At 42.7% G+C, this 13,602-nt stretch overlaps 1 protein-coding gene across 1 annotated transcript in view; it reads left to right on the top strand.

Moving 5' to 3' along the window:
* Positions 1-13,602, top strand: part of PPM1H (protein phosphatase, Mg2+/Mn2+ dependent 1H) — a 134,333-nt gene that overhangs the window by 97,624 nt on the left and 23,107 nt on the right. The window contains exons 5-6 of the mRNA XM_065651531.1: positions 300-384; positions 7,634-7,752. Of these exons, the coding sequence (XP_065507603.1) occupies positions 300-384; positions 7,634-7,752 (204 nt within the window). The remainder of the gene's footprint in view (positions 1-299; positions 385-7,633; positions 7,753-13,602) is intronic.

Below are 13,602 nucleotides of genomic sequence, written 5' to 3'. Positions count from 1 at the left end.
CTGCATTTCACTTAATAAGGATACCCTGTAGACATCAACTGAAATAACTCTTGCCTTTGTTGCTTGGATGTTTTTGTGAGCTCTGAAATGAACTTGGCATATACAAATGTACTTTGTTATCCAGCCTAAAGGATGCAGGGCAGGAATTATTATCCTGTTTTGCTGACAACTTCAGTAGCAAAGAAATGGCTTTATTTTACTGTGACTCTGAAGAGAATAAGAGTGTAACTGTACCCAGTGGTTTTCTGGGTATCTTTTTTTTTTTCTTCTGTACTGATGATGTTTTATTACTATTGCAGGGCTATAATAATCCGAAACGGTGAAGTCATTCCAATGTCTTCAGAATTCACTCCAGAGACAGAACGTCAGCGACTTCAATACCTGGTAAGAGACCTGAGGACCAAATCAGGTGCTGCTGATGACAAGCATTGCCTGGTGATAATCCAAGGTTACGGTGGTTCAGTGAAGGACCTCGTGTCTGCTGAACACCAGTGACTGACCACGTACGTCTTTTAGCCATCAGCAAACCTGGAGAAAAGCCTGGTGGTGCAAATCCGGATGAAAGCTGTCTGATCTTTTCTGTGAAGGCCATCGATTAACATGGCTGTGCTTGTGTACCTTGTTCAGCTGCAGACCCTCAGCAGCTCATTGATGTTGGATAACTAGAGCTCAGACATAGAGCTAACAAGCCACAGAGGTATTTCAGTCCGTCCCAATTTTTACTGTGGGACAGTATAAAATACCACAGATTGCTCTTTGTGTGCATGTGAACATTATTGCAGGGTTTTATTCATTTGCTCTAATGGTATGCCAATAGTATCTCGATCAGGGAAAATATATCAAGCTTAGAGGTGATTTCAGTCAGCATTAGTAGCTGCAAGATAGGATGGATGAAGAAAGCCTAGTTTTATTTAGTGTAGCAGCACCTGTAAAGCTGGGACAGGGTGACTAGCTGAGATGTGGAATGCTTTATACACCAAGTCACATTGGCTGATAAGCTGCCTAAGAAACGTAAGTCAAAATGCATGTTATTTTTTGTGCAAACAATCCTCTTTAAGTTTTTCATTGATGGTCAGATCGCTTGGTTGAAGTTGGATGGGCTCTTTATCAAAATGTCATTCCTGATGTGGCTGGAGATTTCTTTTCTGCTTCTTCTGGTCTTCTGCTTTTTCCTCCTAGGAATTTCAGCATAAGCCAAGGCAGGCTCCCTGTCAGCTTTGCATGATGTGAGGTGGACAGGCCAAGGCCAGTGGCATTCCCTGTTCTTAAGGTGTCTTTTATCTTCAGCCTGGCCCAAGCACTGTGGTTTGAAACAAGGCCAAATATACCAGTGTTTTAAGGCAGGGGTGGAAGGTTTTAAAGAAAAATTGTAAATGTTTCTGCAATTGTCAGATTTGATTTTTAGTCAGGTTCACTGGCCTGAAGCTGAAAATTTCAGAGGAAATACTGCTTTGGGAGTATTCGTATTTGGAGAATGAAGTGGAAAAAAAGCCTAATAAATATTTACAGTTCAGTTATATTTAAAATAATTTGTTTGCCTTTAAAATAAAAGGTATCTTTGGTATCTAGGGAGTCTGCTACTTCTGTAGGAAATATGAGATAAAGCATTGCCTACAAGGGATTTTTTTCTCTTTTGATGTCCTTTATGGCTCATATTTGAAAACAGCAGCTGATCTGAAAAGCATTTCTGCTGTTTCCTTTGGAAAATTCTTTTACTTTTGTTTATTTATTCTAATTCTATATGTAAAAAATAAGCCAGGGCTATGGGTATCATGTTCAAAGAAAGTACATGCGAGACAGCAAGAGCGTGAAACAAAATTAGAGATCATTTCAAACATAACATTCCGTAAGTAACATTTTCACTTTAGTGTTGTGTGGGGATTTTTTTCTTAAAGAAAAAAAAAAAGAGAAAAAGACAACTCCAAATTTCTTACAAGATGGGCATAACCATTACATTCCAGAGGTTACATCTGTCTTGCTGATTAGATCCCAAATAATTCTCCTTACCGTGGCTGTCCCCAGGTTCTGCTATCAGTCTGTGGTACCATCAACATCTCTCTTCTGCTGTTCTTATCTGAAAGCTACTTACTTTGGATTTATTTTCTTAAATGCAGTTAAAGCTGAGTTTCTTTGTTTCAAACATGTTGCACAGCTCTTCCTTCCTGCACAACAGGAAGAAGATCACTTAAATCATTTTAGCATTAATATTTTACTTAGTAAAAAAACTGTTTATTGTGGGGAAGTTACTGCCCAGGCAAAGGAAGGGTTTGGATTTACAGCCTGCAGGCGACTGAATGATGGCTCCCTGTGCCATAGATGCTGTTAGCACAGCCGGGGCAAAGGACTTTGCTCTGCCTTCAGTGCCTATTGCTTGCTTCAGCCACACAGGACCTGGGTTTAGGTTAACTGGTGTCTTCTGGATTCGCGTCCTCTTTTCTGGGCCCTCATTTCCATGTGCAAAGAAATCTGTGGAATAATGAGTTGTTCGGGTCATGTGAAGTCCTCCAGCCTAGTCGTAGACAAAACTGTGCTTCAGCCTAGTACTGGCTGAGTAACCAAGGTGAGGGGAAATGCATGTTTTCCCTACCCAGCTCTCATTTCAATGCAGGTTTTTTGCCATGTATCCACGAATGGCCTTGGGCACAGGCCTCTGGTATGGCAACTTCAAAAGACCAAGCCGACTACCCAGTGACTCTGACTTTTGGGCAGGCGCAGTCATCCCTCCGTCTTCACCTGCACCTACTGTTTTTTTTGCAGTGGGAGGACAGCGTACGGCTGCAGATTGCAGGCGAGCCAAATGGCAGAGGCAGACTTCTGTGTCAAGGGACTTGTGAGAGTATTGCAGAAGGCAATTGATCTTTCGGTTAGAGAGCGCTTCTTAAGATGTAAGGCGTGAAAGCCTTGCACCAGTGTTCCCTGAGTCCTTCGGCTTCTGCAGAGGTTCAGTGCACCATACGGTGGGTGTTCACGAGCCTCCACATCTTTTGAATTTTTGTGTCTGTCTTTTGTTTTTAGCACTCTGGCAGGAGAGCTCATGCAGCACCTACTCCAGGAAAGCCCTGGCTTCCTGTATCCGTGTATCTTGAGGGAGAACAAAATCCAGTATTGACTGGGAACTGCTCTGGTACATTCAGCAGTTGTGCAGGCAATGACTGCCAGAGGCAATTTTCCTTTCATCTTCTGAGGAGACTATTAATTTCAGTCATGATAGTCTAAATTGCAACAGTAAATGGCATAGATTTTGTTACTTATTCCCTTGGAAGACGTGTTTAAAATGAATGATGAGTGAGTGTATTGCAGATGGGTGTATTTCTATTAGTTATCAAAGTTGCACTTTGAAGACGTGGTGTGAGATCAGCATGGTGTTACTGCAGACCATGTCCATGCGTGTAGCCAGGCAGTGCCCCAAAAGTTCACAGCTCAGACCAAAGACGGTGCACTGCTGCTACCAGGGCAGGCTTTACAACTGGTAGAAACTGAGTGGCCATCGGTGGCAGTGAGCTGTGGATGCTCTTTGTGTTTGGCACCATTCAAACAAAGGTTCATGAGCCCAGGCGAGCCTGTGTACAAAGAGGATCTATTCTTATTTCATTGTTCAGGTGAGGATTAAGTGATACTGACTTATCTGCTGAAGGATGCTTGGGGAACCCAAGCCTGAAGAGGAAATGAACCTAGATTTCCTAAATGTCAGTTCAGCACTTCAGTTACAAGTCAGATGCATCTTAATTCTCTTACAGTTTGTGGCTCCCCACATCACCCAGCGTAGGATTGCTTTGGCCATCTGACAACATTGCACGATGCCATGGTAAAAGAGATGCCTGCTTTTATGGACAGAGTCCTGACCTTTCATAAGAGGAGAGACCAATCTAGGGATGGATTTGGCTCCCATTTCCCTTTTTCCTTCTACCACTACCTCCTTTAGTTTTAATCTCTGTTTGGCTTAAACATGTCCATATGATAACACCTGAGTAATTTGCAAAACTTCTGGATGCATTGTGCTGTGCAAGCTGTTTTGAGCGGTAGTCCCATATAGTAAAATACCCTATTTGAGAAAATGGCACAATATGATAAGGGGATAAAGTTGTAAGATATTGCAGGGGGGTTGGACTAGATGACCTTTGAAAGTCCCTTCCAACCCAAACTATTCTATGATTCTATATAGTTCATGTAGAGGAAAACAGCAATTTTGAAAATAACACAGAATCCAGTGAAACTGCTGGTGCCAGTGATGTCCCATAGCAGTGCATGCTGGAGGAGCTGAAAAAGGCATCAGCAAGCCTTATCGAGGTACAATAAGACACATGCAGTGCTCCCTGCCACCTAATTAACTGGCACACTAGTGTGTAAGTCTGATTTCATATTTGCTTTGCTGATCACCAGGAAACACAGCGGGAAGTAAATGGCCTTTTGAAAGAAACGTGACTACAATTTCCTTGAGCAGGCTCCATTTTAAACAACTAATGTTGAACATAATACAGCCAGCCACAAAATACACCATAAAATGGCAGAGTACCAAAATGATGCAGACTATGCCAGATTTATGCCAAAAAGCTGTAATAGCTTCTGAAAGAAAAATGATGGAAAATATTCCAGTTCCATAACACAGAATAACAATGTTGTCTGAACATACCTCGTAAGGCTATAGAAAGTGTTTGATAGTCACTCTTTTATTAAATTTTAAGTTCTCTGAATGGTGTTTCTGAACTGAGGTTCTTGCAAATCGAGACTAAACAAATGAAAAAATGGAAAATATGGTGCCTCATCACAGATAAAATTCTGGTAGTTGGTTCACTTACTGTTTTTGTTTTACATTTGATCACTTGAGGGGATTTTGTGATGTCTGCTTGTTTATCTACTCAAAAGATCTGTAGATTTTTAAAGCATTGCTTTTTATGTATTTTCTGGTTCTACTGCCCAGCACAATTTGGTTGGGGTGGAGAGGGAGAAGAGTCTTGCCTTGTAGTAAATGTAGAACAGTTCTCAACAAACCTGACTGGAAGTTGCACCTGAATTTTATAGTAGAATGTTCTTCTCTCTGTAGAATTACCAGTGAAGCATCAAAAATAACTGTTAAAAAGAAAAGGGTAAAAAAATACAGAATTTTTTTTAAAAAAATCGCAATTTCTTCACATAAGAATTTGGCTCACAGGCAGCAGAAGCTTCCAAATTGCTCTTTCCCCTCTGTTCCACTGATGCCAAAAATATTAGAATCAAGTTAAGATCCCTGGATTGTAAATCAGGCATTGAGGCTTGGCTGCGGAAGAGAAATCTTATTTGAACATTAGCAGTCCACTGGTAACTCTGCCAGCTTTATTAATCTTATTTCACTTGTGACCTCAGACTTTCCATCTGAGTAAATCTTTATGAAATGCAGTCTCTCCCAATCGCTTTACCTTTTCAATAAAGGAAATTCTTGTTTTCAAGGGGAAAAATGCTAAAAGCCTGGAAGTTTTTACTTCTGGACCTGCGATCTAGCCTAATAAGTAATCTCATAATCTAAAGGTTAAATAACTTCATTTTGATGTCAGGTATGAGGCTTTTTGCTTTAAATAAGGCTTCTTGTTTTGTAGGCAGGCAACAGTAGTCTTTAGCTAGAAGTGGTTTGTAGTGATTTAATCAAGATAGGCTGTGCATTTAAAAAGTGAACTGAAATGCACTTTCAGAGCAGACAGACTTCATTGTTTACAATATCATAGACTAGAAAGAATTAAAAAAATACCAAAACAAGTCCAGCTCTCTGCTGTCAGTGTGTAGCAATACATCAAATAAATCATTAGGTATGTTCCATCTTTATTGCAACTGGAATGAAAATAAATTTTAAAAAAAAGTTTACATGTACTTTTAAATAAAGAATCCAGAGTTCTGGAAGTAATAAAAGCCTCATCTGGACTAGTACTGCTAGACTTCTCAAAAATCACTAGTGCTTCTCAGCCATTTGTGTTATGAGGAGCAGTGATCCAATTAGAGGGTCCTTGAAAACAATATTTGGGTGGGTGAGGGGACATTGGCTTACTGTAGACTGCAGGAAAAAAACGTGATTCCCTTAACTGTACACGGAGAGAGAATTTGATGGAGCTCCTGTTCCAGGAAGGGATCACAATGTCAAGAACAAACTTGCGTGTTTGAAAGCTGCCTCTTGAAAGCAGAATCCAATCTTGTTGGCTACACACAGCAATCTCCCTCAGCCCCGTTTCAGCCGAGCTCGAGGTGTTTTCTGGAAGGATGTCTGGCAATGGGAACGGGGGCAAGCTGATGGAAGGTTAGTGCTGCGATGTGCTGAGCCTGATCCAACTCCTATTAAATTGAGTGGGAGCAGGCTCAGCCCTTAAATGCAGGAAATATTTTATTGTGAACTATCTGCATGATAGCTGCCAGGTAGATCAATAAGGGCTTCCACTGCTTCCTGCCGCTCACCTTTGATGAGCACTAGATTTATGACAAACCCACAAACCAAAGCCGGCTCATTTGGTCTGCCCTGACGGCAGCTGGTGCTGGAGATAAGACAGACTTTATTGCCTTAACTGGCTGGATAAGGAAAAAGAGTTATCTGCAGAAAGGTTAAGAAATGCAACTTTTTTCATTTCCCTAGCCAATTTGACTGTGTCTTCAGAAGAGCTCACTCACAGTGTGGCTTTGGGGAGGGAAGGTGAAAGGCTTATTTTTGTAAGTATTAAAGAAAAATGAGTGAGGTTTAATTTGGAAAGAAGACTTACAATATGCTTAGGATTGACCTGTTATGTCAGGTGATCTGTGTATAAATCCAAACCAAAAATTTGTGCAGTGGACAAAGAGCCTCGCGGTGCTCATGAGTTAGATCAGCTCTGGAGATCGTGAGCCTTGGGCACAGAGTCTCTGGCACGTGAGTCTCTGGCACGGAGGCCTCCCAGCATCCGCAGAGCAGCACACCAGAAAGGACAGCAGCAATGTTTGAACATTAACACCACCAAAAACCTGAGTTGCGGTTGTGACACAAAACTGCTGCTGCTTTTCTTAAAGTCTGTTCTGCATGACGGAAGAAGTTTTTTTAGAAAACAAGAAAATTAAGTGCTCTGCAACTCATGTTTATTTGCAGTGCTCTGTGTGATGGGGTGCAGCACACTGAGCAGGTAAAAGTCAACATTTTTCTCAAGACAGTGACAATTGAAGTGTGGTAGTAGTATTAGATTGTATGCGTTGTTGGCATAGCTGAACTAGGCACCGAAAAGCTTGAGCTCCACTCCACACGCACCCCTCCAAGTCTCTGCTTGTTCCATGGCTTTGTCCTTTGATAGTTCTCTTCTGACAGGTTGCTGACTTAGAAAAGGAGATGTGTTCTGATCTACAAAGCCCTGCAGACTCCCTCAGGACCAGTGGCTGAGGCATACTTAGAGATCCCAAATGTTGAGAAGCAGGGAAAAGAAGTGAAGGATTTTGAGGGCAAGCAGCCTGCTCCCTCTAGGGCTGCTACTGGACACCAGGCAGCATCAGAACTGGTGTACGTGCACATCGTTTGCTGAAATGGAGCTACTCATCTTCCTTGTTTAAAAAGGGCGGGGAAAAACATTGTATGTGGGAAGGGTTGGTAATGCTACCTCGTTAAAAATAGATGATGTCTTGGTTTATGATGTTCATGTGGTTTGGTTTCTGCCCACAGGCTTACATGCAGCCCCACTTGCTGGGAAATGAGTTCACACATTTAGAGTTTCCACGGAGGGTGCAGCGCAAGGAAGTTGGAAAGAGGATGCTCTACCGTGACTTCAACATGACTGGCTGGTAAGAATGTGTCCTTCTCAGCATGGAGTCAGCCTTCTCCCCAACCAATGCCTACTCTGTACATGTCTTTGATTAGTGTAAACTGCATCAAATATGGAGGTGTATGCCTGCGTACTCAAAGGAAAGGTATTCCCTTCTTTCAGATGTATTTTTCTTTTAGAAGTTAAAGTTTTAAATAAGTTGACCTCCCTTCAGAGCCAGGACCTCAGTTCATTTTAACATGTGAGCACTTAAAGCGCAGCAAACACATAAAGGGGAAGAAGACATGCCAGGGGATCTTCCTGAAAGCTTAACAACTTTCCTGTCTTGGAAGCCGCTTTTTATAGAATCGGGATAAGTGGGCTGTCATGCCTTTGCTTGCCGAGGAACCCTTGCAGAAGGGAAGAGCTGGCTCCCATACTCCAGTGCAGCTGACCCCTGATTTGGGTAACCCTCGAGGAACTGTTTTAGAGACAGGCCTATCTGAATAAAAGTCATAGCCAGCCTAAAATCAAAAGACTTAAATGAACAGCATTGACTTAATTAAGTGAAGACAGGAAGAGCGATGAGTTTTTTGTCTCTGGCTACATGTCTTCATTGTTTTGTGTTGGTTCAAGAGGCTCCTTCTCAACTGACTCCCACTCAGAGAAGCCCTAGTCCTTGCTGTTGTGGGCTCTGTGTGTGACCTATAAAGGCAAAGGCCCTATATATGCCAATGGTCTTCACTTCCATATTGTTTGTGTTTTAGCATCCTTAGCAAATGTCCTTTCAATAAGGGAAAGAATGGAGAGGGTTAAAAAGTCTGAACTCTTGTAAGTTTGGAGACTTGGATGCTCACACACAACTGCAACTCCATATGCTTCTGGTTTCTCCCATACTTTATAGACCATAAATATAATGATGTTTTAATGGCAGAATAATGATCTAAGTTTAATATTATCTAGGGTGTTTGTGCAGAACATGTTAATATGGGAATAACCATCATTGTCCATCATCTTGAACAGCTGCTAGTAGAATATGTAGTCTCACCCTGAGAACGATGACTTCACATTTTAAAAAGTCTGCAGGCATGAGCAAAAGAATAGGAACAGAATGAGAACATTGGATCAACTTAGGACTTAAACAGCAAAACACTTGGAAGATCATGAGACACTCTCCCAGTTTCTGCAAAGGCACTTTTCTTATTAAACTCCTGGATGTCTCTGAAGGCATCAGTAAAGAATGGCTTCATGAAGCCATTCTTCCAAAAGGTCTTTTTCAAGATATGAGATGCTATTGGAGGAAAAAACAAAACAAACAACAACAGCAACAAAAGCACCACCACATGAACAACTTCTAATTTGGGGGAGAGCTACAGAAATACAATGTGCCAAGAACTTCCTGAGAGGAGGGTAAGAGCAGAATTCTTTCATCATGGTTGGAAGGCAGACAGGGTTTCTCCAGGTTCATGGGAGTTGTTTTTCATTCCCCCAGTTGGTTAGTGTTGCAGCATTGGCAGATGACAGTAGAGCTCTTTTCCTGGTGAGCAAGAAGGACTGTGAGGAGCTGCAAAGAATTAAGTGTTTTACATGAGTGGGCATCACAGTGATAAAATTTCGTGTTGATAAATACCAAGTAAAGCATGAAGAGGGAAAAATAACTATTAGTGCACACTAGGGGTTCCAAATGAACTCGAGAGCCATGTCAAAAAGCTCAGTGGAAGTTCTGCTTACTGTGTTTTTTCCAGTCAAAATCACCAGCAGAATGTTGGGATGCATACAGGATTGGAATGGTTAAAAATTAAACGAAGAGATAATTCTGTATATCAGTTCATACCTCATTTGTGAATCTGTGCATTGCACTTCACCTTATTCAAAATGGTTATTGCATAGCTAATACTGTTTGGCATTAGAAGAAAGATAAATAAGAAGGAACGCAAATTTTAAATATAGAATAATGAGTAAGGTAGAAGAGCTTGGGTAAGTCTAAACGGATGGCAGATTTGATTCAATGTACTGTTTTTCAGTACTGGTGTGTGAACTCTGTTAACTCTGGCATATGGCAGGGGGGAGAAGAGAGTTGATTTTTCTGTTGATTTTTCTGAATTTCCTGAAGTGTAGGGCACATGTTGATCCAGTTACAGATTCTAATGTGGTCAATGCAAAAAATACCACCAATTTAGCACAAATATGCCTAGCTGTAAGCAGTTATTCTGGAATAAATGCTTGAACTGTGACTTGAAAATTCAAGTCTGAATTCATCTCAGTGTTGTCCCTGAAAGAGGTGGCCTGTGCCAAACATAAAGCATGTGGAGACTGTGATGAGGCTATCTCTCCCTGCTGTTCTTTTTGACTTCTGGCTGGAAGTGGAAAATGGTGGGTATGTTTTTGTCCTGAATAAAAGATTCAGAATCTTTTACCTGCTCCATATCCCACAGCTAGTGCATCAGTTACCTCTTTAGTTGTTTGCCTCAGGACAACAAAATGGTGAGGGAATTGCTCTATCACCATACATTTATCTAAATCAGAGCCCTTCTAAATAAGGATCCATTTCCTCTTGCAGGGTGTTTGCCCAAGGGCGTCTTGTTTTCCATCAAATTGTGTGCATTGATCTCCTAAGCAGAGGAGAAGCAATCTGTTTCTATTTATCCAGAAGTCTGGGTCAGTTTTAATGGTTGAGGTTGTGGACAAGACGTTAGATTTCCAGCTCGATGGGCCCTCAGAGGTGATGGTTTGAGGTGGCTGGTGTATCACAGTGGTTGCTTTCCACTTCAAGGGTTTTGCTTCTGTTTTCTTCCCTAATTCCTAGATTTAACTGATGCATCAGGACACAGCAGCCAAGGACATGTCTGTTCTGCATTTGTTTCTAAGGACAATATCTATCATGGAGAATAAATTAGCATATATATTCCTTTTCTAGAAAACATCAGATGGAGCTTTGGCCAGCCAGAGCTTGATATGCTAAAACGCTGCCAAACTTTTTTATCACTTGCAATGCAGAAGATCAATTGTCTGAACCTTTTTTGGGTCAGTGACTTCACTGTGTGTTGACATTCGCACGTCCATGTGGAAAGGTGCAGGTGACGTTAAGAAGAATCAGCCACTCTTACACTTAATTACAGAATACTTCACTGAGAGGGTGTAAAACTGTCTCTGCTCTGATGTTTCCTCAGGAAAACGAACCGTTTTATTTAAAAATTTGGGATGCTTTCTGTGTTTTCTATTAGAAGCTGTATGATTATTTTTTTTTCTTCATTTTTACTCTTCTTCTGTGCTCTGGAGCTTTTCAGATTCTCAACAATGGCTTGGCTTGCCCAGCTTGTTTGGATTACAAAAGGTTATTGTCTTTGGGTCTGTCATAATGCATTTGGCCTTTTTTTTTTTTCTCTTTGCTTTTTCTTTCTTTTTTTCTTTCTATTTTTTTTTTCATGTGAAGTTTCCACAGTGGCTTTGTCTCAACAGCCCACAGTGGTAACAGAGCTGCCAAGTTTCCCCATAGCATTAGGACAACCACTGATCCAGCAATGTGTACCGCATCACTAGTCCAGGCCGCCTGTAACTGCTTTGAGACCAGCCTTTCCGTTCTCCCTCTGGCTCTCCCACCCTTTCTCCTTTCTCTGCATCGGCAGTTAGGATGAGAAATCCGCTGTGTTAAATGTATCTAAAATAAATCCCATTTAGGTGGGAGCTAACCGTGAGCTGCCCCTCCTGCACCCTCACCCCACGTGCGTTGTCGTTGAGCAACCATTGCAAAACGCGTCCTGCAGCTGGCAAGGCATCTTAAGAGCTGTGTCTCCTGCTGAACAAGCCTCCGAGCTGTCTCGAGCCGTAATTTGCTGGCAGACATCTGTGTTACTGACAGTCTTTCACAGCTGGGTCTCTGGGCTGGGTTTTTCAGGCCCATGGCTTGCAGAGGTTAAACTTCTGTCAGAGAGAGGGTAGCTGTGGTGGCTTTGACAAGTCCTGGCAACAGAAGCATCAGGGAAGGCTGAGTGGCCACGTAAGCAAAGTGCTGCCAGTGCTAAAAAGGGGTGTGGGTAGCCTGAGGTAGAAACATATGGGGGAAATAAGCAGCCCTGATGATAACTGCTCCTTTAAAGGACTGCACAGAATTAGTATTCTGTCTCAAGCTTTTATTTAAAAGATTAGGGGGACTGGACTAGGTGATCTTTTGAGGTCCCTTCCAATCCCTAACATTCTGTGATTCTGTGATAAGAAGCAGTTGGTCAGGTTTTCTTTAGTCATAAGTGAATCCAGTGTGAACAATTTTGAAGTACTTTGCTCTGACACCTTCCCAAAACCTGGTTTTCTGGCTTAATGTGTCCCTCACTGGCACAGCAGCTCCTTCCAGGGTTCCCCTCTCAGCCTCCCGTGGGGCTGGAGGAGCCGTACAGTGCTGCACTCAGCCAAAGGCATCCGAAAGGCACTACCAACTGCCATCAGCTCTGGTGGTTTCAAAGTTAATTTTTTGCTCCTCCTCGGAACATGAGCAGTGGACTTTCTGCTGCTGGCATTGGAGTTATTTAAAGGCTCGTTTCCCGATCACAGCTTTTTGACTTGATTTTAGGGTGACAAAAGAGCCCTTGATGACGAGGCCATTTTTTTACCTGATTTGTTGGTGGCTTCCTTTGCCCTCCAGGAGTGTGCATCCCATCAGAAACAGTCCGAGCCGGTGCAGCACCCACAGCGCATCGTGGGCTGCAGCCCATGGGGACAGCGAGCCAGGGACCTGGGTGCTGCCTCGGAGCGCGTACGGCTGCGGAGCCCTTGCCAGCTCCGTGTCCGTCTGTCTGGCGAGGGGGAGCTGTGACACACGGTTGGCCACCCAAGGGTCAGCCCGTGCCGGGGAACTGCCCGCCCGCCTGATTTATTCCAGAGCAGGGAGGCTGGTGCCCTGGGGCAAGCGCTAAGCAAAACCCATTTTATTCTAGAGTCAATACTGTCCACTGCCTGGAAAGCCGCCAGCCTGCTCTGCGCTCTCCCTTTTCTTTCCAACAGGGAATGTCTTTCAGCCTCTGAGCATCTGATTTAAAAGGCAACTTCACTTTTCAAGCCGTTTTATTTTGTTTGGGATGGATGCCTTTTGCTTTCATTGTGCAGCCCGCCTTGCCGTCTGTGGTTCAGACTCCATCTCACAAAAACCAGGCTCTCATTAATCACTTATTGGGGATCCAGAATACCCCGGTGAGAGCTAATGTACATGTTTTGCTTGGTAATGTGTGAGCTGATTTGAACAAATATTGCCAATGCGGCTGCTATCTTGTTCTTTATTGCTGGACTCGATGTCCTTTGACAGGGCGTTCAGGTAGCCTGCCTGAGGAGTGCCTGAGCAGATTGAGAAATGCCACAGAAATGCTTTATGGAGCAGGCACCTGCGCTGCGCCCCCCTTAATATAAATTGATTTATTGAATCAAACGCAGAAGCCCTGCTACAGAAACCTCGGGCTATATCCTCTGGAGAACCACCTAATAAAACAGCCCCAACTGACACTCCTCATTAGCTTTTCCACCGATCCCAAGGCAGTATTTAAAGTGACAGTGTCCCTCTTTTCGGCCTGAATTTATCTGCTGGCTAATGCCTGTGGGTCTAATTAGCTTAGCATTATTAGTCTTATTCAGATAAGCTGCATTTCCTAACAGCTTGATTCCAACTTGTAAAAAGTAATTGGAAGTCTGAAAACCCTGTGCCGTAACCTGCTTGATTGTGCCTTTTAGCCAAATTCATGTAATTTACAAAAAGTCATCCTTTCTCCTCCACCCCCCCCTTTTTAATTGAGCTTTTTTGTCTAGTGAAACCTTCTGTGCTTCTTCTATTGAAATCCTGGCTGTATTGTTGTGTTCAAGACCTCAGCCGTATCCTTTGTACAATCGCCAGGGAGAGATCAAATTTTAA

This window comes from Caloenas nicobarica, chromosome 1 (genome assembly GCF_036013445.1).
Source record: "Caloenas nicobarica isolate bCalNic1 chromosome 1, bCalNic1.hap1, whole genome shotgun sequence".
Lineage (NCBI taxonomy): Eukaryota > Metazoa > Chordata > Aves > Columbiformes > Columbidae > Caloenas > Caloenas nicobarica.
The sequence above is the reverse complement of the archived record's forward strand: the minus strand, read 5'-3'. Positions and strand labels throughout refer to the sequence as shown.